The sequence below is a fragment of the Aspergillus aculeatus genome (genome assembly GCF_001890905.1).
Source record: "Aspergillus aculeatus ATCC 16872 unplaced genomic scaffold ASPACscaffold_6, whole genome shotgun sequence".
NCBI classification, from domain to species: Eukaryota; Fungi; Ascomycota; class Eurotiomycetes; order Eurotiales; family Aspergillaceae; genus Aspergillus; species Aspergillus aculeatus.
In genome coordinates, this window is record NW_017962981.1 from 1,504,689 (window position 1) to 1,526,983 (window position 22,295).

Below are 22,295 nucleotides of genomic sequence, written 5' to 3' on the forward strand. Positions count from 1 at the left end.
AGTCTAGACATATATCCGCAAGGCCGCAGTTCACCTCGGCAACTACCCAACTGCCGAAAACCAAAACACATGGACTCAACCTCTTCTCACCGCTAATCAACACCCGGCAAACCAGCACCAAACCCCCCTAAACCAAACCAACTCCGCCCTCGTCCCTCTCGTACCCCTCTTCCCCTCCCCATTCCCAAACAAACAACCAAACCCAGCGAAAGCCTCACACCAAGCGGGGGAGGACTATGAGCCGTGATGAGATGGCCGCCATGGGCTCCCAAATCTCCCACCACCGACGACAACAACAATGACCGGCACTCCTACGACAACAGCATCGACTGGCGCGCCTTCGCCGAGCCCCGAACCCTGATCGCCACGGGGATCCTGACGACCGGCATCCTCGGCGCTGTGGGCCTCCACGGGCGCTACCTGCGCTGGTTCCCGGACGCGAGCAGCATCCTACCCTCGTACATGCGGCGCAGGAGTATTCTGGGACGCGTGACGAGCGTCGGCGACGGTGATAACTTCCGGCTGTATCATACGCCCGGGGGCCGGTTGGCCGGGTGGGGATGGTTGCCGTGGAAGAAGGTTCCGACGTCGAAGAAGGAGTTGAGGGATAAGACGGTATGTTTGTTCCCTTGCGGATGAATTCCTACTTCGGTCGGGGGGGGGGGGAGGTGGGGAGAGGGGAATAATGGCCGGGGCGAGAGATCACTCAATACTCCACCGATTTCATGGCCTGGTCTTTCCTTGCTTGTTTGTTTCTGGCCACAGAACTAACTCTTGTTTTTGGTACCTATGAAAGATTCACATCCGTCTGGCCGGCATCGACGCCCCCGAACTCGCGCACTTCGGTCGGCCCGCGCAGCCGTTCAGCAAGGAAGCCCACGAGTGGCTCACGGCCTACCTGAGCAATCGGCGGGTGCGCGCGTACGTCCACCGCCACGATCAGTACCAGCGCGTGGTCGCGACGGCGGTGGTGCGGCGGGCGCTCGACTTCCCCATCCCCTTCCGGCGGCGTGATGTCTCGTACGAGATGCTGCGGAAGGGGCTCGCGACTGTCTACGAGGCCAAGTCCGGCGCGGAATTCGGTGGCACCGCGACCGAGCGCAAGTACCGGCAGGCGGAGCGGTGGGCTAAGCTCCGCGGGTTGGGCATGTGGAAGGGGTTCCGCCGCAACAAGGCGTGGGAGAGTCCCCGGGATTATAAGACACGAATGGGGCTGGAGAACCCGATACAGGTGAAGGAGGAGACGAAGAAGACTTAGAAAAAGCAACGAGGGCGGAAATTTCTGCCAGGGAAGGATGGGTTAATTATCGCGTGCCCCCATTCCCTTGTTTCGAGGCAGATTATAACGTCTACGCGCTTATGACGATACGGCTCATTTTCATAAGATCCCGGCGATATCTCAAGCTTGCACATTGAGTTCATCCATGAATATTCGTGTTCGTTGACGAAGACATTCCATGAGGACGCCCTGATTTTGGTGGGCATTGGCAATGGCATATCGTAATCTCCGTTAAGACCTGACACATAAGCCATCTTGGCCACACAAGTGATGCCAGCTGTCTTGAATAAGACATTATCTAGCTGCAGAGAGGGTAGAACATATAGAAAGGGATGCTCATGCCTGCAATCCATCAAGGACCGCTGTAATGCAAAAAACTGAAAAGGAAAAAAAACCCCCGAACAAAGAGAAATGGATATGTATGATACAAAAAAAACGTGTCCGATACAGGCAGCCAGGGAGAGCACACAAAACACTTAACAGAAGTGTCGCTCAATCTCTGCGAAAAGCTTGGGACTGATTTCATCGCTCGAGTCGCCCTCAACGCGCCAGAGGCAGCCCTTGCGCTGGTAGTGCTCTAGCAGAGCCTTGCTCGTTTCCTCGAACTTGTGCAGCCGCTGCTTCCACGTATCGATCGAGTCGTCCTGTCTCTGGGTCAACGGCTCGCCGGTGATATCATCCTTGCCGGGAACCCTGGGCGCGTTGAAATCGGCATTGTAGACTCTTCCGGACGGTTCGTGGACCCAGCGCGACCCTATGCGGGAGAGAATGACGGATGGAGGTGTGACGAGGTGGACAACGAAGTTCACGGGCACGAGGTTGTCGAGGCTTGACGCCTGCGTCGCGGTGCGAGGAAATCCGTCGAGGATGAAGGAGGCATTGGCAGAGACCGACGGAGAACTAGGTGCGGCTGCTGCTGCTGCTGTCATTGATGTGGCTGTGGCTGTGGGTGGAGGAAGCCAGCCTTTGGACTCGAGTTCCGACGATATAAGCTCGAGGATCATCGAATCGGGGACAAGGTTACCGGACTGCATTGCGGCCTCGGCTTTGAGACCTATCGCACGAGAGAAAAAAGAGCATTAGCAATTGTCGCAACAATTCCAGAAGATTGTGCCAATGGGAATCAGCATACCTAGGGGTGTTTTCCTTCGCACATTTTCCCGGAGGAGGTCGCCTGAGCTTATGGAGGCTAGGTCGGGGAATCTCGTGAGGAGTCGCTCTGTTTGTGTTCCTTTTCCGACTCCAGGTGCACCTATAAGGATGATTCGCGCAGCTTTTCTGAGCGGTCGGATAGCGCGCGTCATTGTTGTGTGTTTGTTCTTCTGTTGGGGGGAGGGGGGAGGAGGTCTATCTAGGTAGGTAGGTATTATCGCGCCCGCAATGCAAGGCTAACCCAAGGGCTTTTGAGAGGCACTTCGGCTTGTTGAGAATTGTTGAGCCGTCTAACTTGTTCAAGACAGGGACAGATAACGGGAAGGCGGTACGCTATATGATGTCCATGATGGTGGTTACTGATACATAAGTTGTAGTTGGAAGGGAGATGTTTTGATGGAAGGAAGCGACGGTAGATGTCGGTTGATTCTGCGCCTACGCCCTTATCAAGAATGGCTGGTGCTCAGCTGATGCAATGACATTCAATTCTGGACTCGAGTCGGCAAGACTCGCGAAATCGTGGGGTTGATTTGTAGATGATTCCCTCTTTAGGAAGTCGGTGAGCGGAGTTCGATCCGGGGCTTTCTGCTTCTCTTTTGTGGCTTGCAAATATAGTACGGATATTGGTAGCACTACCTCAATAATATGTGCGTATGATGTTCCAGTTCTGGGGTTTACTACGGTAAAATGATAGGTCTTCTCCCTCAGACCAACGTCACCCTTCTACAAGACCTCACGAGCTTACACGGCTGATCAAAACCCAAGTGGACAACCTTGAGATTGCGCCTTTGGGGTTATTATACCGCCGAACTTGCTAGTATGCTGGCGACTGTGCTGGGCACAGATTTCCCGAACGCACAGGCAGTGCGAGGCATTCGTGGCATCGAATGAGGCTCTGACCCTATCGGAAATATATGTGAGGCCAGGTGGGAGCTTGTCAAGCCTATACTTGTGCGCATGCAGAGCGAAAACCGCGACAATGCCATCTGCTGACAATATAGCAGCTGCCAGGATACAAGGTACAGCAGGCAATATCCGCTTTGCCTAGGAAACGAAACGGCGCAAGGAAATTGATCTTCAATCCAGTATATACTGTTACCAGCGAGTAGTCAAGTCCACTTGCGTCTAACAGGGCTTCAGCCATGGCATGGGGTATCGTAAATGTTGTCCGTCTGTGCGCATGAACTTGTAGTGTCATTCTTCGGGTTTTCATATTGGAAGTAAGTCAAACAGATTGTCACATGTTCGGAACTTTCTCAAGTACGTAGATCACTCCCATCTGTTTCTCGTGCATGCATGTGATTGGGAATCTCTGCTATGCTGCTTTCCGCGATGCAGTGTTGGCCATTTATCTTCACGTGACCGTGTCGCGTTTTCGGCGCGTTCCCGCGTCCTTCGCGAGGGCCCAGAGCTGGCCAGGTCTTCCAACATCGAATTTGTCTTGCGGTCGCTGAGGAGATTGCAGTACACTTGTTTGGGTGTCAGAATCGCTGTTACGCTTTCATCATGATTCGAAGCGACTTTCTCAGGATTGACCCTAAGAGAAGGGCCAACCTCGACCATAAGAAAAAGCAGTTCGCTGCACCCACATTCAAGCAGCAAGACTATCCGCACCGTCTGAATTTCTACGACGTGCCGCCAACGGAGGAGATTACACTCGAGCAATTTGAGCAATGGGCCATTGACAGATTAAGAGGTATATCCAGATAGCCCAAGAGTCCCAACGCCATTCCTGTTACTCATATTCTCGACAGTACTGGCTGAAATCGAGGCCTGCTCTTATCGAAACAAGTCCGCGGCAGAGACAGAGACGCATCTTACACCTCTCCTCCAAAAATACCTCCCCTTATCATCCAACACATCTTCCTCTAACGGTGCGGCTGACCAGCGACTTAAGAATGAGCGCCAAAAGGACCATTATTCACACTTCATCCTTCGTTTGGCCTTCTCCGCCACAGAAGACCTTCGTCGGCGTTTCGTGAGAGCCGAAACAATGCTCTTCAGATTCCGCTTCCAGCGTGATGATACGAGGGAGAAGCGCGCTTTCATCGAAAGCCTCAACCTTGACTGGGAGCCTGTGGAGGATGATGAAAGACAAAGATTGGCAGAGCATTTAATTGGTGCCACCCCAGGCTTACGTCGTGTGGATGAAGAGGCATGGTACAAAGTGGACTGGGAGCGAGTACCCGAGCTTGTCGAGAGAAGATCTGTGTTCTTGTATAAAGGCAAGGCCTATGTACCTGGAAGAGAGCAGTTGAGCATGATTATTGCAGAGTTCACTGCCCGATTGGAACGCGCGCTTGAGGTACGGACACTGCCCTCCCTGTCAGGATCCTGCCTATCACTAACATTCTTCAGCTCACGAGTCGGGCACTACCGCGGTTGGATGAGGATGATCGTCTAACTCCAATCTTGAATCATTTGTCAAAGAACTTTGGAAGCGCCGAGTCTGTTTATTCGGAAGGTGAAGGGTTTGTTGACGGTGCTGCAATCACTGCCAACAACATCGACCAGCTTTCTCAACATTTCCCACTGTGTATGCGCAGTCTCCACATGAACCTACGGAAAAACAACCATCTCAAGCACTATGGGCGACTCCAATACACCCTGTTCCTCAAGGGTATTGGATTGTCACTCGAAGAATGCATCATTTTCTGGCGCCAGTCGTTCAAGGGTTTCACGGATGACGAGTTCAACTCTCGATACAAGTACAATATTCGCCACGCTTATGGTGATGTGGGAGGCGATGTGAACCGCCGAGGTCGAGGATATCCTCCTTATTCATGCCAGAAGATTTTAGGCGACTCAAACCCTGGAGTTGGACAGACTCATGGATGCCCTTATCGCCATTACTCGGTCGACAATCTCATTGGGTTGCTTCAGACCACCGGCGTCAATGACAAGGAAGTTCTCCGTGGAGTGCGAGAAGATGTCGAGAAAATGCGGTATCATATCGCTTGCAACAGAGTCTTCGAATCGACTCACAAGACCGAGATCAAAAGAGTCAAGGAAGACGGTTCATGGAACCAAGTGGATTTGGACACCATCGTTCACCCCAACACTTACTTCAAGCGCAGTTTCTTGTTGAAGCAGACAGCCCGGGCGTCCAAGAGTTCTTAAATAGCTTGCGTGGGAGTCTACGACGATATGTTTCTATTGCGTTTGTCTTTTCTTGCGAAATTTTTAGTCCATAAGGCGTCGGGTTTGGTTTATTGCGTTGGGATACAGCACACTTTTTTTCGGCACACTTTTATGTAAATATTACACGGGAATGTCAATATTGCGATACACAGATCCAATTCTGAAGGAAAATATATTATAAGAAATTAGGGATTTGACCACAGCTGATTCCCAAATTATCCAAAAGGAACAAAACGTCCTTTCAAAGCCAGGTGCCCAGCAACGGGTCAGATTTACTCTTCGCTCGACGCGTAAACAACTTCACCATTGAGGTGGCTAGAAGCTGAGAAAGATGATGTCGGCGTGAAAAAAGAAAGAAATTCATAAGAAGAAAAGAAAAAAAATTGGAAAGTGGAGGGAGAAGAGCCGCTATTTAAAGGCCACTAGCGTGGGGGTACGGCGGGCCGCAGGCACCGGTTGTGCTGCAACCTGGCCTTATGCCAGCACCGCCGCTTCACACAACAGTCTCCTGATCCCCCGCATAGTCATTAAGGACAGCAGCTGTTGGCGTTGCGCGCTTCGAGACTGGGTGTTTGCTATAGGAGCATCTTTTTTCCATATTCAGTCTGCGGTGCTCCAAAATTTCCACTTCTGGAATCGTTATTGTTCAAGGAGATCTCCCCTCACTCTTCCCCATTAACGGAGCCCCGTTTACCACGCCGCCAACATGGACTACGAAGCGTTGAAGGACCAATGGAGCGACGTTGAGGATCGCGACGGCATCAGACTGAGCTGGAATACATTTCCAAGCTCTCGCATGGTTTGTTTTCTGGTATTGATAATACACACACGTCAGTCACTAATCCAGTCCATCATAGGAAGCATCTCGACTTGTTGTCCCCATCGGTGCCGTCTACACACCCCTTAAGGAGAAGCCGGACTCTCCATTGCTACAATATGAGCCAGTGACCTGCAAAGCGCCCTGCCGGGCCGTTTTGAACCCTTATGCGTACGCTAGATTGTTGTTTTTGGAAATGAAGTAAAGCTCCCACTGACATCATTTAGCAATGTTGACGTTCGCGCCCGCATCTGGATCTGCCCTTTCTGTCTCATGCGCAACCCTCTGCCCCCTCACTACAAGGATATCACCGAGAGCACAATACCCCCGGAACTCCATCCCATGAGCACGACGATCGAGTATCAACTGGCACGCCCTGCTCCCGCTCCTCCTATCTTCGTCTATGTTGTCGATACCTGCCAGGATGAAGACAGCCTGAAGGCCGTCAAGGACTCATTGATCATGAGTCTGTCGCTGTTGCCAGCCAACGCCTTGGTTGGTCTGATCACATTCGGCACCATGGTAGGGACAACTCTCGATTCGGTCACGGTAGAATGGAATGTTAATTGGAGATACAGGCTCAAGTACATGAGCTTGGCTACACCGAATGTGCCAAGTCTTATGTGTTCCGCGGCAGCAAAGAGTATGCTGCGAAGCAGGTCCAGGAGATGCTTGGTCTTGCATCTGGGGTGCGGCCAAACATGCCCCAGCAGCCCGCCCGCCCTCCTCTGGGACCTGCGGCACGATTCCTTCTCCCCGTTCAGCAGGCGGAATTCCAGATCACGAATGTGCTCGAGCAGCTACAGCGCGATCCTTGGCCTGTTGCGAATGATAAGCGTCCTCTCAGATGTACTGGTGTTGCTCTTAGCGTTGCCGTGGGTTTGCTCGAGACCTCTTTCCAAAACGCGGGTGGACGCATCATGATCTTCACCAGTGGTCCGGCCACTGAGGGCCCGGGTCATGTCGTCGGCCCTGAGCTGAAGGAGCCTATCCGCTCTCACCACGATATTGATAGAGACAACATCAAGTACTACAAGAAAGCTGTCAAGGTAGGTTCTGATGTGGTCATGAAGTGCTCTCATACTATACTAACGGGTGCACATAGTTCTACGACAGCATGGCCAAGCGTGCCGCCAATAACGGACACATTGTTGACCTGTTTGCTGGGTGTCTTGACCAGGTCGGTATGCTGGAGATGAAGAATCTCGCCAACTACACTGGTGGCCATATGCTTCTCACGGATAGCTTCACATCCTCCCAGTTCAAGCAATCATTCGTCAGAATCTTCGACAAGGACGCCAACGATAACCTGCTCATGGGCTTCAACGCATCCCTGGAAGTACTCACCACCAAGGAACTGAAGGTTACCGGACTCATTGGACACGCGGTCTCTTTGAACAAGAAATCTAGCTCGGTTGGTGAGACGGAGTGCGGCATTGGTAACACTTGCGCCTGGAAGATGTGTGGAATCGACCCCTCCTCGAGTTACGGCGTCTACTTTGAAATCGCGAACCAAGGCGGTCCGGCAGCAGTCCAGCCAGGCCCACAAAGAGGAATGATGCAATTCCTGACATACTACCAGCATTCGTCTGGCCACTATCACCTTCGAGTTACGACCGTTGCACGGAATCTCAGTGGTCCGGCTGGTGACCCCACACTCGCACAGTCTTTCGACCAGGAAGCCGCTGCTGTATTGATGGCTCGAATTGCGGTCTTCAAGGCTGAGGTTGATGACGGACCGGATGTGCTCAGATGGGTTGACCGTATGCTTATCCGGCTCTGCTCTCGCTTTGCCGACTACCGAAAGGATGACCCTACCTCCTTCCGATTGGAGAAGAACTTCACTCTCTATCCTCAATTTATGTTCCACTTGCGCCGAAGCCAGTTCTTGCAGGTGTTCAACAACTCGCCTGATGAGACTGCCTTCTATAGACACGTCCTCAACCACGAGGATGTCGGCGATTCTCTTGTCATGATTCAGCCCACGCTCGATTCGTATTCTCTCGAGCACGAAGGAAGCCAGCCAGTCCTTCTGGACTCTGCTTCCATCCAGCCTTCCCACATCCTGCTACTGGATACCTTCTTCCACATCCTAATTTTCCACGGAGAGACTATCGCAGAATGGAGAAAGGCCGGCTACCAGGATCAGGAGGGTTACGAAAACCTCAAGGCTCTCCTCGAGCAGCCAAAGGAAGATGCAAGGGTTGGTGAACATCCATCATTACACATTCTCCGCTTCTCTGCTAACTGTTTGCAAACCACAGGAGCTGATCTCGGACCGTTTCCCCTTGCCTCGTTTCATTGTCTGCGATGCTGGCGGTTCCCAGGCGCGTTTCCTGCTGTCCAAGCTGAACCCTTCCACGACGCACACGACAGGAGGATATGGCGGAGGTGTCACGTCGCAAACGATTTTCACCGACGATGTCTCGTTGCAGACTTTCATGGACCATCTGATGAAGTAAGTCCGCAACATATGTCAGATTCGCAGTCAATTATCTCTAACCTAATCCACCAGGCTTGCTGTTTCCGGAACCAGCTAGATCTGACAAGAAATGGCCATAACAGAAGCAAGGGGCGGTTTACGTTGGTCGTGGGGTCGTTTGTATCTTTAGCGGTTTTTCCTATTTTTGTCTGTTACCCTGGAATATATCAGCTGCCTAAATTAGATGCATTGAACACAAGCAAGATCCAGTAAGATTGTCACTCAGTAATATACATCATTTTCCCAACTGTCATGCAAGGCACGCGCGGCTCTTCGATGTGGTCACGTGATATCATCGGGCTGAGCCCTATTGCGCCAAGCCGATTCGGGCGGCTCGCTTAGTGGAGGTGCGGATGGCAGCTAAATATCCTTCACTTTCAGATAACAGCTTCCCTTCCTTCCTTGTACCATCCACCCCGACAACTCCCAAGGACGATCGACCACCTTTCGCACTCGCCATGCGTAAGTATCATCTCCTTGGTGTCAAAATGGCGGACTGAACTGACATCAAACCCATTGGGCAGCTCCCAAGTTCGACCCCAATGAGGTGAAGATCATGTAAGTTGCGCACTGCGAACTCCTTTTCTCGCGACAATCCCAGGCAATCGCAATGCTAACGAATATATCAGTCACCTGAGAGTGACTGGTGGTGAGGTCGGAGCCCAGTCTGCTCTGGCTCCCAAGATCGGTCCCCTCGGTCTGTCTCCCAAGAAGATCGGTGAAGATATCGCCAAGAACACTGGTGACTGGGTATGGAACCACCGTGCACACGCTTGCTCCCGCGATCAGAAGACCAGTCGCTAATATCGATTCTTTGGATCTTATAGAAGGGTCTGCGTGTCACCGTCAGACTCACCATCCAGAACCGTCAGGCCGCCGTCTCCGTTGTGCCCTCCGCTTCTTCCCTTGTCATCAAGGCCCTCAAGGAGCCCCCGCGTGACCGCAAGAAGGAGAAGAACATCAAGCACAACAAGTCCGTCTCTCTCGATGAGATTGTCGAGATTGCCCGCCAGATGCGCCACCGCTCTCTGGCTAAGGAGCTCAAGGGTACCGTCCTTGAGATCCTCGGTACCGCCTTCTCCGTCGGTTGCCAGGTCGATGGCCGCAGCCCCAAGGATGTCTCTGACGACATCAAGGCTGGCGAGATTGACGGTACGTTCTACCGAGCCCCGATCGGCAGCGCTCGCCGCATGCTAATAAACTTCTAGTCCCCTCCGAGTAAATGATCAATCATGTATCATGGCGGTCGCGATGATGTATCGACATGCTAGTTACTTAATATGATCATTTGTTCTCACGAACAAAACCAAAATACCCTTACGAGTCATGACTAGAATTCCCACTGTTGTTTTCGCATTCAGCAAAAAATGATAAGTGTTTTTTCGCTGGACATCTCGTTCAATGATCTCCTCTGGTACCTTCCCCCCCAAAAAACCCTCCTGATTGCTTTTCACGGTCTACTTGCTGCCCTCCATGTGCGAGCTGGATCCTGTCAAGGCAACAACAGTTTCTCTATCCATCCATTGGATCCTCTGCAACACTCTGGCCCTTACCGTCTCTTCCCGCCTTCGGGCCTGGATTTGACTTGTTACCAAACGTGGTATAGGCTTATTTTACGCAGAGGAGATCAAATCTTCTGACCCGTTACTCACCGCTGCATTCTTGAAGGGAGCTCAGCTTCTGACAGTGGATGTGGTGGTCCATATTACGGTCAACATTTCGTAACACGTAATTCAAATATTCTTATCAAATTCACTATAAATTTCAATCATAATCTTGCCTACAATGAGCTTTATCCATTCTTCAACCTCGTAATTCCATCGCCTGCCGCGTATTGTCATCAATCCTTCAAGCTGGAATGTCGCCTGGCATGCGGGCAGATCCGTACTAAGTGGCAGCCACAAGCAGGCGTCACGGCGAATAAACTGGAAATAGCAAAGGGGAAAAAAATTAGGATTCCGCATGGCGCCGGACAACACCGAAGAATCCCACGCTCTCCACCCGCCTGGGGGCGCCATGGCCCATGGCCCATGGCAGTTGGTCCCTGATACGCGCCCGCATGCAGGTGCCCCTTTGCAACCCTAGTCCAAGTCACCACACTGGCACAACTCTCTTGGTCCAGTGGCAGCACCAGGTGGACAGCCCATCAGAATGCTAAGCACATTGTTTTGTGATGACAAGTTCGGGGCTGCTTCACAAGTCATTTTTCTTTCCTTTAACGCAGCATTTCAAATCTCCCAAATGCACAAGCTGAGTCAGCCATGATGATCAAGCTAACTAGTTAGTTCGCTATGTGACCCAACTGCAAATGAAGATCCCTGGCCAGTCTTGTTTTACAACCTCTGATTTGAAACCTCATGACTACCTACACATCACGGTTCTTACCAGGATTTTTGTTTCTGGGTGGGCGAGAGCGCGAGGATCCTCCACCAGTTGGCCGCAGATCAACATGAGGGATCCAGCGAGGAAACCTATCTGAGAGCAAGCACGAAAAGGAAAGAAGAAAAAGGACCTGACAGGTGCAGAATGCATGCGCAAATTGTGCACATCCTTAAGGCGAGAAAGCCCTGACGACTGACACCCCTCTCCCCCCAGTTTACAGTGGTCGACTTTGCCTGCCTGCCTGCCTGGCAAGTGATAAGTCTACGCCCGTAGTTAAACTAAGTTTGCCGATCCGCAACACCCTCTTCCAGATCCCCGCGGCTCGTGACATGGCCGCGTCGGTGATCGAGCTCAGGGTCCTACTTTTTTTTTTCTTTCTGGTGGACTCGAGAAATGGATGATTTTTGGATGCTGTTTGGCGTGCGGCCCCATTCCCGCTTGGTCTGGGCCGATTAACTATCAATAGTTCGATATACTAGTCTCTCGCATGGTATTGAGGTGGGTGAATGGAAGGGGGGGGGATGGGCGGCGGGGGGTCAGCAACCATAAACGAGACAACAAAAACAAAAACGAAGAGAGGAGGATTATAATCATAAAGGCCAGACAGGCAACAAAGATGATTAGGTAGCCTCTATTTCTCTCTAAGACCATCGTCGTACCTAGCTACCTGTTGTGCTATGCGAAGCGAAACTGGCTGGTTTTCGCCACTGTGACTGGACAGAACGGGCAGACGCTGGCTTCATTTGAACCAAGGTAGATGGAGCGGAGGGCTGGTGTTGATTCATTTGATGTGGACTGAGCGAGGTGTTGGGACGAACTATGTCAGAACGAAGCTGGGCTCTGAATGTGTGTGAGGTGCTTGTGTTGCCTTGTTCATACCGTACGTTTGTGGTCAGGACTGGAGCGCTTCAATATATGTTTTTTTCTCGGCAGACGAAAGGGATCGACTACTCCACGCCGGCAGTTGGGGGAAAATAAAAAGCAGCCTACCGAACGAATGAAACGACCGTGAAAGAGGTCGAGGCGGGGGGGCTCAAGTTGTCAGGTACCTATCAGCCTATCTCACCTGATCACAGGTGGCATGCGTGTATTGCTTTTCAGCCTCGCGCATTGGGGCTGCAGAAATGATGCGAGTAACAACAGCAAACGATGGCCCAACATTTTCCGGCCCTCGCATTCGTGCAGCCACCACTGATCGCTGGTCTTCGTTTTCTATCATTCTCACTTCCTGCCGAGATTACTACTCAGTATTACTGAGGTAGCAAGAGACCGACGGACTACATGATGCAGGATTTCCGGCCCCTGTCATCGGAATCTTTGAAAGATCTAGAGATCCAACTTTCCGTTCTTTGTTGGAAACATCCCCCATGATCGAAAAATCCGAATAATACAGATGTAAACAATCCAAGGATTGATCAGTCTATATTTTCCCTGTCGACTTACTTACCATGCGAGGAAAAAAGAAACTTGTCAACCCTCTCCAAGGCCAGCGTGCAGCTGCGGCTAGAAGGATGGACATGGGACTCCACTCCAACCAAGCCCACACCCACTAAAGTGCCAGATCGCTCCGAGACCCAACCCACCAAACAAACCATCGTAACTGCCAGGCAGCCCCTAAAAGCCAGGCAGGTTCCCCAAGGCTTGATCACTGCGGGCGCCAACTAGGACCGGGGGATAAAATAAAAAGAGAGAGGAAAGAGAGGGGAGGTCGGGAGGGTTTTCCCAGCATCCATGGCTGATTACTGCTGGACCACTGACGTTGGACAGGCCTGGATTGCTCCTGCGCCCAAGTGGCTAGCGCCAGACCATCCTGGCCGTTGGATCGTAACTCTAGGTGGGTCGGGAAAAGTGAAGGTGGGGGGGTGTTGTGAAAGGAAGAGGAGAGGGGATTGATGTGCGTGTTTCTTTGGTTGCGATCCGCTCTCTGCTCTCCGTGTGGGTGGTGGAGGGTTGTACTCTGAAGTATGTGTGATTGAGTGACGGAATATGTCTCAGGACGGAAGCGGTAGGAAGGGAAGGAAGAGAAACGGGATAGGAGATTAGGATGATGCTATAAATGCTGGCGGTGCAGCGATCCGTAAACTCCGGACTCCGTTGATATCTACTCATGTAATTGACAGAGACGAGAGGGCGAGTTATCAGAAATTCAGTATCAAAGAGACCGGATGTGGAGTAGAGGAGAGGAGAGGAGGGGAGGGGAGGGGAGGTGGAGGTGGAGGAGGAGGGGAAGAGGGAAGAGGGATGAGGGAAGAGAGGGCAGGAGCGACGCCATCCATGGAAACCAGAGCTAGTTAGTGATCTACTTGACTTATTCATCCAAGCGGGAGGAATTTACCTTCGCTATTATTATTTACTCCTGCGTACTGCACTACACTACGCACAGTGACTTTACAGTACTACATACTACATACTGCTGCTGCCTCTTACTTGGTTAATCAATTCAAAGTCTGAGTGAGTCCCCGTTTCAGTCCGTATATACTGACACTGATAATTTGCATCACTTCCAACGGCAGCACCGTTTGAACACCGTCTCATCTCAGCCACCACCGACTCATCTTCACCCTGGACGCCTCAAATACCTACTCAAACCCACCAGGTTCCAGCCCCAGTGGTCATTGGCTCCACTCCCACTGGCCCATTCGCGTTTTTCTCCCCCCACTCTCAAAAAAAGGAACCTGGAACCATTTGGTGGCTGCCGCCGTCCACGGCTTGCGTTTGAGATGCTCCGCTCCGTCATGAATGGTGACTGACTCTTTGTCTGCTACAGAGAGTGGATTGCAGACTAAAGGCCCAAGTCCAGCTAAGACCCACCCAATGGTCCGCCCACTGGAGCTTTAAATTCCGTATTTCATTATTATTATCCTTCTTCTTGCGTCTTGCGACTTGCTACTGCTGCTGCTGCTGCTGCTGCTGCTGCTCCTCCTCCTGCTTCTCCATCCAAGATCCAAAGGCTTCCTTTATGCTCGGTCGTCTTCGAATGTGGTTCCGGTCAAGCAAAATAGTCCTAGTCGAAGAGAAAGGCAGAAATTAAAAAAATCTCTAATACGAGTACAAAGAACATTTTTCTACTGGCTGACTTCCGGAGCGATTTCTGACATATTTTTTTCCCTTTTGAATTTCCACCCGGAATTCTCTTATCCTTACACTTTTCTCCTCCTGTCTCAAATCTTGTCTTCCTCTCCGCCCGCCGTTGGGATCAGCTCCGCTTCCACAGCCTTGCGGTGCCTGGATTCCGGTGCCCTTTCTCATTGTATGCCCCGTACTGTACTAATCAGTTCGACTATCAGTGAAGGCTGGAAGTTGCCTGTTGATTGGCATTGACTACGGAAGATTGTCATCAGCTAGTGGTGCCATGTTCAACCTTTCTACAACACTATCGCTTCCCTGATTCGGATTTTGCCGGCCTTCTTAATGTGATTCGTTCCTCCATCCTCTATTTCGATTGCCGTCTTCATTGATTGATTGATTCTCTCTCCCCCCCCTCATTATTCTTGATTGGTATTTCCTCTTTTTCTGATTAATCTTCTTTTTATTATTTCTTTCATTATTATTATTCTCACTATTATCCTTATTGTCGTTATTATCCTCCTGATTATTCCTTTTTTCAACACCCCGACCTTTCTTACCAACTAACGACAACCACCACAATTCGTCTCTCTCGACTCCCGACCGCTTCGCTCGTTCATCTCTCTCCTCTCCGCGGATTTACCCTTGTCGCACCTTTCCCTTCCTTCCCTTCCCTACGCCATCACCCTTGACTCCATCCGGGTACAACATTTCTCCAAGTGCAGAATTGACTGCTGGTTGATCGCGCCGTGCGGGCACCTGCGTCAGTGTGGGCGCTCGGCCAGGCTGACTAGGGTTGTGACTTTCAATCCCTTCCCTCCCTTGCATCGCTTCTTCATCCACCAAGAGTGTTCGGCAGCAAATAGCGTCTTCCGAGCGGATCGCCTGCGTGTCTTTTCTATCTTCTGGAATCCTGCGCCTTCGTGGATGGTATCTTCGTCCCAGATTCGGCTTCTATCCAGTCATTTTCCCTTCTCTACTTTCTTGGTGCCGGCTGCCGTACGTTCGACCTCCAGACCAGCATACCGTTCAACAGCTTTCATGTCGAGCCCAGAGACAAGCGGTGGGGGGCTTCGCTGAAGTGTCAAGTGAGCCGGCTCATGTCCAGGATGAGGTGTAGGAAACGCTTCAAGGCGGATGCTTGTTAAATCTCCAGCGAGAGATTGATTGTCGACAATACTGACTGCTCTCCATCTACCGGAGCCGCTCTCCGCCCGGGCTTCCCCTCTCACGCCGCTTCACATAGCGATTTATTGTTTCTTTTTTCTTTCTACGACCTATCTCTTGCATCCGGTCTCTCTGTCCTCTTCCTTCCCTCTTTATCTTGCCTAACAAGCAGAAACATTTATCGACCACGGGGGACGAAGAGCGGTGCCATCGCCATCCGCGGTCAAGATGTTACCCTCAGTAGCGCCATTTCCGCCCGTTCAACCGCATCACCATCTGCACTATCGTCATGGATCCGACAGCTTGAATGAACCTTACGACCTTAACGCCTCCTTCTCCGCTACCCTTCCCCACCAGGACATTAGCAAGAACTCATTTCAATCATTACCTCGAACCCGACTGCAATATCCACATCCGATTCAGCGTCTCAGTGTTACAGACGCTACGCGCCGGTTAACCCATACGATTAGTGCGGGCGAGCATGCGTTACGGAGGAAGACACCGAACGGGACGCTGGCGGCTGGATATGATGGGACCCCCGGAGATACTACAATTCAGCCCCCAGCGAGCAAGCATATTCTAGTGTCGCCTCTGGAGTCCAGTCATATGATTCCTCAACAGACTGGATTTGCGTTGGATACATGGCAGCAGCCCAGGCTGGATCGCGCCTCATCCGGAAAGCAGCTCAACTTTCCACCCGTATACAAAAATGAAGCGACGCGGGGAACCGCGGCTCCCGGGGAGATGGGCCAAGGGATTCATGGGGCAAGCTGGGTTCGTTCGTTGAACTACGTGCCTGGAATTGATTCAGTGCTGAACCAGACCTTGCCGATGCAACCCTCACAACAGCGGTTCTACTGGCACAATGGTGCCTATATTCCCACGGTGCTCCCCGCAACCTTGCAGCCGTGCGTTGGTCCCACCGCTTCAGCAGGAACCGGTCCGTATGGACCGTACTGGCCCGACGGGGCATACATTCCCTATCGCCCAGCAGCATTTCGTGATACTCGTTTTCATACCCCAAGTCCGTTTCTGAAGGCCGTCAATCCTTCTAGCCTACAATTCCTCGATGCTGTTCAACCGCCATTGAACCGACCAGGGTTATCAGCAGCTAGCCATCCTGACTCGAGTCTAGCTTGGAACCCTACCCCGACGGGGATGCTCAATGCTGAGTTGCCCGTGCATAACAATTTTCCTCGACGCCACTCGGAACAGAAGCTTTTGGATACCTCGCAGCACCAATTGGTGCTTCCGTTCCATACCCGCCAACCAACCTCGAGCTGTGGTTTTCCGTCGCGACTGACTCACGATACATCGTCATGGCCGAATTCTGCAGGCAGTCAGGGACCTCAGAACATGGACCCTGTAGGTAATTCACGTGCAGCGAACGCAGAGTTCAAAGAAAAGGTGTTGACATGGGCCCATGGGGTCTATGTGGATCTTCTCGCATCTATACACCAGGCCCGGCGAAACAGCGTTTCCAATTCTGCCACTGAGGGCCCGAGTCAACGGCTCCTGAAGCCGAGCATATACCCTAAACCTCCTCGGCAGCCCGGACTTGACTTCTCAAGCGCCGCTTGTAGTGACCTTTCTCGCCACAACAGCTTTCCACCTGCCCATTTCGATTACCATGCGTCGAGACCTGACGTTCAGATGCTCGATCGAGTCCGCCACACCAGTCGATTTTCTGCTACCTCTTCTGCCTCTCGTTATGGCGCGCCGTCCCTCAATGAGGGCTCTACGACTGCCAATGCTGTATCGTCTCTCGAGATGCTATCGCATCTCTGCATGGAAAGCGGTTGGGAATGGATCGACGGCATGCTTCTCGGAGGTTGCCTGGCTTATGGTCTCGGTGACTATCACAAGGCTACACGGTGGTATTCGCGGATCATCGCCCGAGATTCTACGTGAGTATCCTTCATGATAGCTGTTAATCAGACCTCTAACGTTAGATAGACACGTGGAGGCGATCTCCAACCTCGCCGCTACGCTTTTAGCGCTTGATCGCCGGGATGAAGCTTTGCAACATTGGCTTCGCGCTGTGAAACTACGCCCAAGCTATTTTGAAGCTGTGGAGCATTTGATCGGCCTTTTGTGCAGCAGCCAACGGGGCAAGGAGGCAGTAAACATTATCGAATTTGTGCAAAACTCTCTACGTTCTTCTCCTGGTGGAGATTGTTTCAAAGCGGATGAGCATGCGAGCGAGACGGAAAGCGATGCTGAAAGCAGAGCTTCCAGCGCGTCAGACTTGGGCTCGTACGAAAAGGCCACATTCGATTATGACGATGATTTTAGTCGATCTGTATCCACGATCCATGGTCCAGCTGACGCAAAAACCGCTGGGTTCGGCTCGAGTGGATACTCTATACCCGGCTGCGACAATGGACGGATATTGGCTCTTGTCCACGCCAAAGGAAACATGCTTTATGCATTGGGGGACAACGCGGGAGCTGCGGCAGCGTTCGAGGATGCAATTCTAATTGCGGCCGGAAGAAGACGCCATGGGATTCAGAATCTGATCAAGCAGATATTTTCGGCCTTTATGCACAATGACAATCGTGGTCAACCCGCCGGAGAACCTCATGGGCCCCAGGAAAGTATTCTTCTGTATCCCGATCAAGCGCTTCAGACCTCGAAGTTAGTGTTTGCTCCGTGTGGAACTCCTCCGGGCATCAAATTCGTGGCGGAAGGTCTGGCGAGGAAGGCGGCTATCTCCACGACGAGCAACTCATTACTCTCCCTCGCCAAGATTTACCAAGACGGCATGTCCAACATCTCCACCTCAGGGGTCCCGAAAGCTGCCCCCGGCGTTCGGGACATTCTGGCGCTCTACTACCTTTCCCTGTCTCTTCAACCCAGTCCGTCGACTGCGAACAATGTGGGGATTCTATTGGCAGGGATTCACAACAAAGTCCCGAAAAAGGGGCTTCCACGGTCCAACGGGGAAATACAGCATCCTGAGATTCCTGGCGTTGTTCCCGGGACAGGAATATCTTTGGCCTTGGCGTACTACAATTATGGACTGCACCTGGATTCGCGGCATGCGCACCTCTACACAAACCTCGGAAGTCTACTGAAGGATATAGGTCAGCTACAAGCGGCGATTCGGATGTACGAACAGGCGGTTCAGTGCGACGGTAATTTTGATATTGCTCTGGCCAATCTGGCCAATGCAGTCAAGGATGCTGGACGCGTCAATGACGCTATCGTCTACTACAAGCGGGCTGTCAAGGTAAATCCGGAATTTGCGGAGGCTGTGTGTGGCCTCGCCAACGCCCTCAACTCTGTCTGCAACTGGGTTGGTCGTGGTGGTATAGGCAACGGCATCGGTTTTAGAGATCGGTGGCATGTCGATGAGCAAGGGATGCTTCGGGACGCATATAGCACTGAGACCGGTGCAGGCTGGATCAAACGGGTGGTCGACATCGTCGACCGACAACTTCGAGAAGGAGAGTCATGGGGCCAGGGCTTGCTGACCCCGAACGCAGCCCAACAACTATGCGCCCAGCTGGTTCCCGCATTGAAGATCCGCAATCAGGCAGCGTCTAGCTCTCTGGCGGCTATTCTTCAGTCCTGGGCCGGTCAGCGGTGGGAGGGAGCAAGGGTGGTACGACTCGTGGAGCGCGCCATTAGGTCTATCACTTGGCAATGGTACCAGGATCGCTACGTGTATGGCAAAGAGTACCCCTTATCTAAATATCGGCGGCCGCAGTTGCCTTCCGGGCTGACGGCGCCGAATGCGCCCACCGTGCTGCCTTTCCACACCTTTACCTGCCCGCTCTCAGCAAAGCAGATTCGGCAGATTTCGCAGCGGAACGGTCTTCGTATATCTTGTTCGACGTTGCGCTCGCCTTGGCTTCCAGCCACAGTCTACCCACCTCCTCCGCCGCCGAACCCCTACTTGAAAGTCGGATATGTGTCATCTGATTTTAACAATCACCCTCTTGCACATTTGATGCAATCTGTCTTTGGTCTACATAATCCATCACGTGTCAAGGCCTACTGCTACGCCACCACAGCTAGTGACCGGTCGGCCCATCGGCAGCAGATTGAGAAAGAGGCCCCAGTGTTCTACGATGCGAGTGGGTGGCCTGTCGACGTGCTCGTGAAGCAGATCGTTGAAGATGGTATCCATATTCTGATCAACTTGAACGGCTACACTCGCGGCGCCCGGAACGAAGTGTTTGCTGCCAGACCGGCCCCCATTCATATGTCATTCATGGGATTCGCAGGTACGCTGGGAGCTGAGTGGTGTGATTATATCCTGGCAGACGAAATCTCGATACCACCTGAGACATTAGCGCCGGGTCGCCGCAATGTGCGCATCGAGGACCGACTACTGGAGGAAGACCATGGCGAGGACCTCGAAGACTGGGTTTACGGGGAAAAGCTGGTCTATACACGGGACACCTTTTTCTGCTGTGATCACCGGCAAAGTGCGCCCGATGCTCAAGACCCCCAAATCGCATGGGAACAGGAGCAAAGTCGAAGATGGCGAATGCGCAAGGAGTTGTTCCCCAATCTCAGCGATGACACTATCATCCTTGGCAACTTCAACCAGCTTTATAAGGTAGGATTTCTTTTTAGAACCTTCGACTCCACGCCCGCTAACGAGGTTTAGATTGAACCCACAACCTTCCGCACCTGGCTGCGCATCCTCGCTCACGTTCCCAACGCCGTCCTCTGGCTCCTTCGTTTTCCCGACCTTGGCGAACGCAACCTCAAGGAAACGGCGATCGCATGGGCGGGCGAGGAGACCGCCTCCCGAATTATCTTCACCGATGTCGCCCCAAAGAACATGCATATCGCCCGTGCTCGAGTCTTGGACCTGTTTTTGGATACCCCGGAATGTAACGCCCACACCACGGCAACGGACGTCCTTTGGAGCGGTACCCCGCTCTTAACTCTCCCTCGTTATAAATACAAGATGTGCTCCCGCATGGCCAGCAGTATCCTCAGCAGCGCTCTTCCAGACACCGACGCCGGCCGCGCCGCTCGGGAGGAGTTGATCGCCACTTCGGACGAGGACTATGAGAACAAGGCCATCCGCCTATGCCTCGGCTTGAACGCCCGCCGAGCTGCTTCTACCGAGACATCGCCGACCGGTCGACTCTCCGAGATACGGAAGATGCTATTCCAGGAACGCTGGAAAGGCCGACTGTTCGATACGGCGCGATGGGTGCGGGACCTCGAAGACGCGTATCACCGCGTCTGGCAGCGATGGGTGACCGGCGAAGAGGGCGATATTTGGTTGTGATCTAACCGTCTGTGTGTGCAATATACCAAGCGTGCAAACCCTCTCTTTCTTCCTGAATATACCCCTTCGAGCGATTTCTTTTTTGTTCTTGTCTTCTATTGGCTACATGGTCCATTTCAGGGACTTTCATTTTGCGTTAATTTGTCGTCTTGGACTGGGGATATAATTCCGTCATTGGCCCGATCTAATGATCTTTGTAATGGGGTTTGAGGTGTTTTGCAGAGACGGTTCGAGATGTAGGTTTACGATATGTGCATTTTATTACTCTAGTCTTGTTTTCCTTGATGAAGTCATGGTCAGGTCGTTGTTCTTTGTATGTGCCTCGATTTCTACCACTCTGGAGTTACACACCAGTGTCTGCATCTCTGTTGTTATGCCCGCGGGAGTTCCATCTGGGTTTCTCTCCACCTACTCTGATTTGGAGTTGGCGTCAGCGTTGAGCTTTTTGATATCTCTTTGTGTCCGTTACCCCTTCCAGGCACGGAATTTCAACGATGACGAAGCCGCATAGAGGATAATTCCGGTGGATATGTTTGTTTTCTCGATACCTATTTCATAGAAGATACGCAATATGATGAGATCCTCCCAAGCATGGTATCACTCACTCAAAGTATGCAACCGACTTCAGGAAAGGAGATATGACAGGAGCTTTTCGGTAAGATAGTAACCGGCTGTACCCGGCTTCGAGGATACTGTGTTCGGTGCACACACAGCACAGGAACCTAGGGAGTGGCAATGAACAGTCGAGAAGGAAGTGGACTGTGAAGTGGAATGTTCGCCTGGGACTAAGACCTCAGGCCACAATCCAGCGAGCGAACTCTGCCTTGCCAGCTCAAGTATAACTCAGTTGGCAGAGCTCAAAATCTGCTAGAAGTTCAACCATTGTTCGATACTCAATTGTGTTCAAGGCAATCCAACATCGATGAAGGACGCATAGCCCAAGTTACAGCCGAAGCTAACTTACTACTGACTGACTTGCTTGATAGGTACTGTACCACTTACCTTGTCCTCCTCCTTCCCTCCCATCTTCTCCTCCAGGACTAGCACAGCAGCAAAAGCAATAGTAACAGAAAGACTCGAGGAATCCCATGAAGTTCTACCCACCAGTCACTGATCCGTTCGAGTCAGCCAGCCAGCACACAGCAAGTACCTCAAACCTAACGCAAGATCGATGCAAACTACATACCGGTAGACAATACTACTGCACTACATCTATATCCCACTGTCCCCCCAACCCCCCACCCCCCTCTCTGATCTTCAATGCAATCTACAAGAAGGGAGACAGTAGCAATACAGTAGCACGTACAAATGCCAAAGTATAAACGTATATCTACCCAAACAGGCCAATGTAACCTCGTGCACATCGCCAAAACGAGCACATCTCATATAATAAAGAAACAGCCACTCTGTTTCCGGAACGATAGTAATCATGGAGGATAACTTTGGGGGGGAAGACCGCCGCGACGGCGTACATACGGATGTGTTCTCCGTCTTGCTTGATTGAAGAGAACAACCACCCGGGGAGGGGATCGTCCTTAGCAAGCATGAACTT

At 51.9% G+C, this 22,295-nt stretch overlaps 6 protein-coding genes across 6 annotated transcripts; 5 read left to right on the top strand and 1 right to left on the bottom strand.

Moving 5' to 3' along the window:
* Positions 1 to 246: 246 nt before the first annotated feature.
* Positions 247 to 1,258, top strand: ASPACDRAFT_42557 (thermonuclease family protein; the record flags this gene model as incomplete). Its single annotated transcript, XM_020201121.1, has 2 exons — positions 247 to 615; positions 797 to 1,258. The coding sequence occupies 2 exons, from the start codon at positions 247 to 249 to the stop codon at positions 1,256 to 1,258; spliced, it is 831 nt and encodes a 276-aa protein (XP_020057396.1).
* A 497-nt stretch (positions 1,259 to 1,755) lies between these two features.
* Positions 1,756 to 2,583, bottom strand: ASPACDRAFT_27736 (adenylate kinase ADK2; the record flags this gene model as incomplete). The annotated part of the gene is made up of 2 exons (XM_020199513.1): positions 1,756 to 2,333; positions 2,412 to 2,583. 2 exons carry the CDS (start codon positions 2,581 to 2,583, stop codon positions 1,756 to 1,758), a joined length of 750 nt encoding a protein of 249 aa, XP_020057397.1.
* A 1,277-nt stretch (positions 2,584 to 3,860) lies between these two features.
* Positions 3,861 to 5,917, top strand: ASPACDRAFT_117812 (DNA primase subunit PRI2). The gene is made up of 3 exons (XM_020196099.1): positions 3,861 to 4,127; positions 4,186 to 4,736; positions 4,790 to 5,917. The coding sequence occupies exons 1-3, from the start codon at positions 3,938 to 3,940 to the stop codon at positions 5,549 to 5,551; spliced, it is 1,503 nt and encodes a 500-aa protein (XP_020057398.1). The 5' UTR covers positions 3,861 to 3,937; the 3' UTR covers positions 5,552 to 5,917.
* A 197-nt stretch (positions 5,918 to 6,114) lies between these two features.
* sec23 (GTPase-activating protein SEC23) lies at positions 6,115 to 9,081 on the top strand. Its single transcript, XM_020196100.1, has 7 exons — positions 6,115 to 6,371; positions 6,430 to 6,560; positions 6,617 to 6,911; positions 6,968 to 7,438; positions 7,495 to 8,592; positions 8,654 to 8,847; positions 8,905 to 9,081. Exons 1-7 carry the CDS (start codon positions 6,279 to 6,281, stop codon positions 8,927 to 8,929), a joined length of 2,307 nt encoding a protein of 768 aa, XP_020057399.1. The 5' UTR covers positions 6,115 to 6,278; the 3' UTR covers positions 8,930 to 9,081.
* A 194-nt stretch (positions 9,082 to 9,275) lies between these two features.
* Positions 9,276 to 10,662, top strand: ASPACDRAFT_1880484 (60S ribosomal uL11 domain-containing protein). The gene is made up of 5 exons (XM_020198202.1): positions 9,276 to 9,333; positions 9,396 to 9,429; positions 9,501 to 9,621; positions 9,699 to 10,023; positions 10,478 to 10,662. Exons 1-5 carry the CDS (start codon positions 9,330 to 9,332, stop codon positions 10,594 to 10,596), a joined length of 603 nt encoding a protein of 200 aa, XP_020057400.1. The 5' UTR covers positions 9,276 to 9,329; the 3' UTR covers positions 10,597 to 10,662.
* A 5,052-nt stretch (positions 10,663 to 15,714) lies between these two features.
* Positions 15,715 to 20,743, top strand: ASPACDRAFT_27239 (UDP-N-acetylglucosaminyltransferase; the record flags this gene model as incomplete). The annotated part of the gene is made up of 3 exons (XM_020199481.1): positions 15,715 to 17,393; positions 17,443 to 20,056; positions 20,108 to 20,743. 3 exons carry the CDS (start codon positions 15,715 to 15,717, stop codon positions 20,741 to 20,743), a joined length of 4,929 nt encoding a protein of 1,642 aa, XP_020057401.1.
* Between the last annotated feature and the right edge of the window lie 1,552 nt (positions 20,744 to 22,295).

Excerpts from the sequence above, each read along its gene's own strand:
- ASPACDRAFT_1880484 (XM_020198202.1), top strand. Across the intron at positions 9,430-9,500 it reads CCCAATGAGGTGAAGATCAT|TCACCTGAGAGTGACTGGTG; the intron begins GTAAGTTGCGCA and ends CGAATATATCAG. Across the intron at positions 9,622-9,698 it reads CCAAGAACACTGGTGACTGG|AAGGGTCTGCGTGTCACCGT; the intron begins GTATGGAACCAC and ends TGGATCTTATAG.
- ASPACDRAFT_117812 (XM_020196099.1), top strand. The coding sequence starts at position 3,938 with ATGATTCGAAGCGACTTTCTCAGGATTGACCCTAAGAGAAGGGCCAAC. Across the intron at positions 4,128-4,185 it reads GGCCATTGACAGATTAAGAG|TACTGGCTGAAATCGAGGCC; the intron begins GTATATCCAGAT and ends TATTCTCGACAG. Across the intron at positions 4,737-4,789 it reads GATTGGAACGCGCGCTTGAG|CTCACGAGTCGGGCACTACC; the intron begins GTACGGACACTG and ends AACATTCTTCAG.
- sec23 (XM_020196100.1), top strand. The coding sequence starts at position 6,279 with ATGGACTACGAAGCGTTGAAGGACCAATGGAGCGACGTTGAGGATCGC. Across the intron at positions 8,593-8,653 it reads AGCCAAAGGAAGATGCAAGG|GAGCTGATCTCGGACCGTTT; the intron begins GTTGGTGAACAT and ends TGCAAACCACAG. Across the intron at positions 8,848-8,904 it reads TTCATGGACCATCTGATGAA|GCTTGCTGTTTCCGGAACCA; the intron begins GTAAGTCCGCAA and ends CTAATCCACCAG.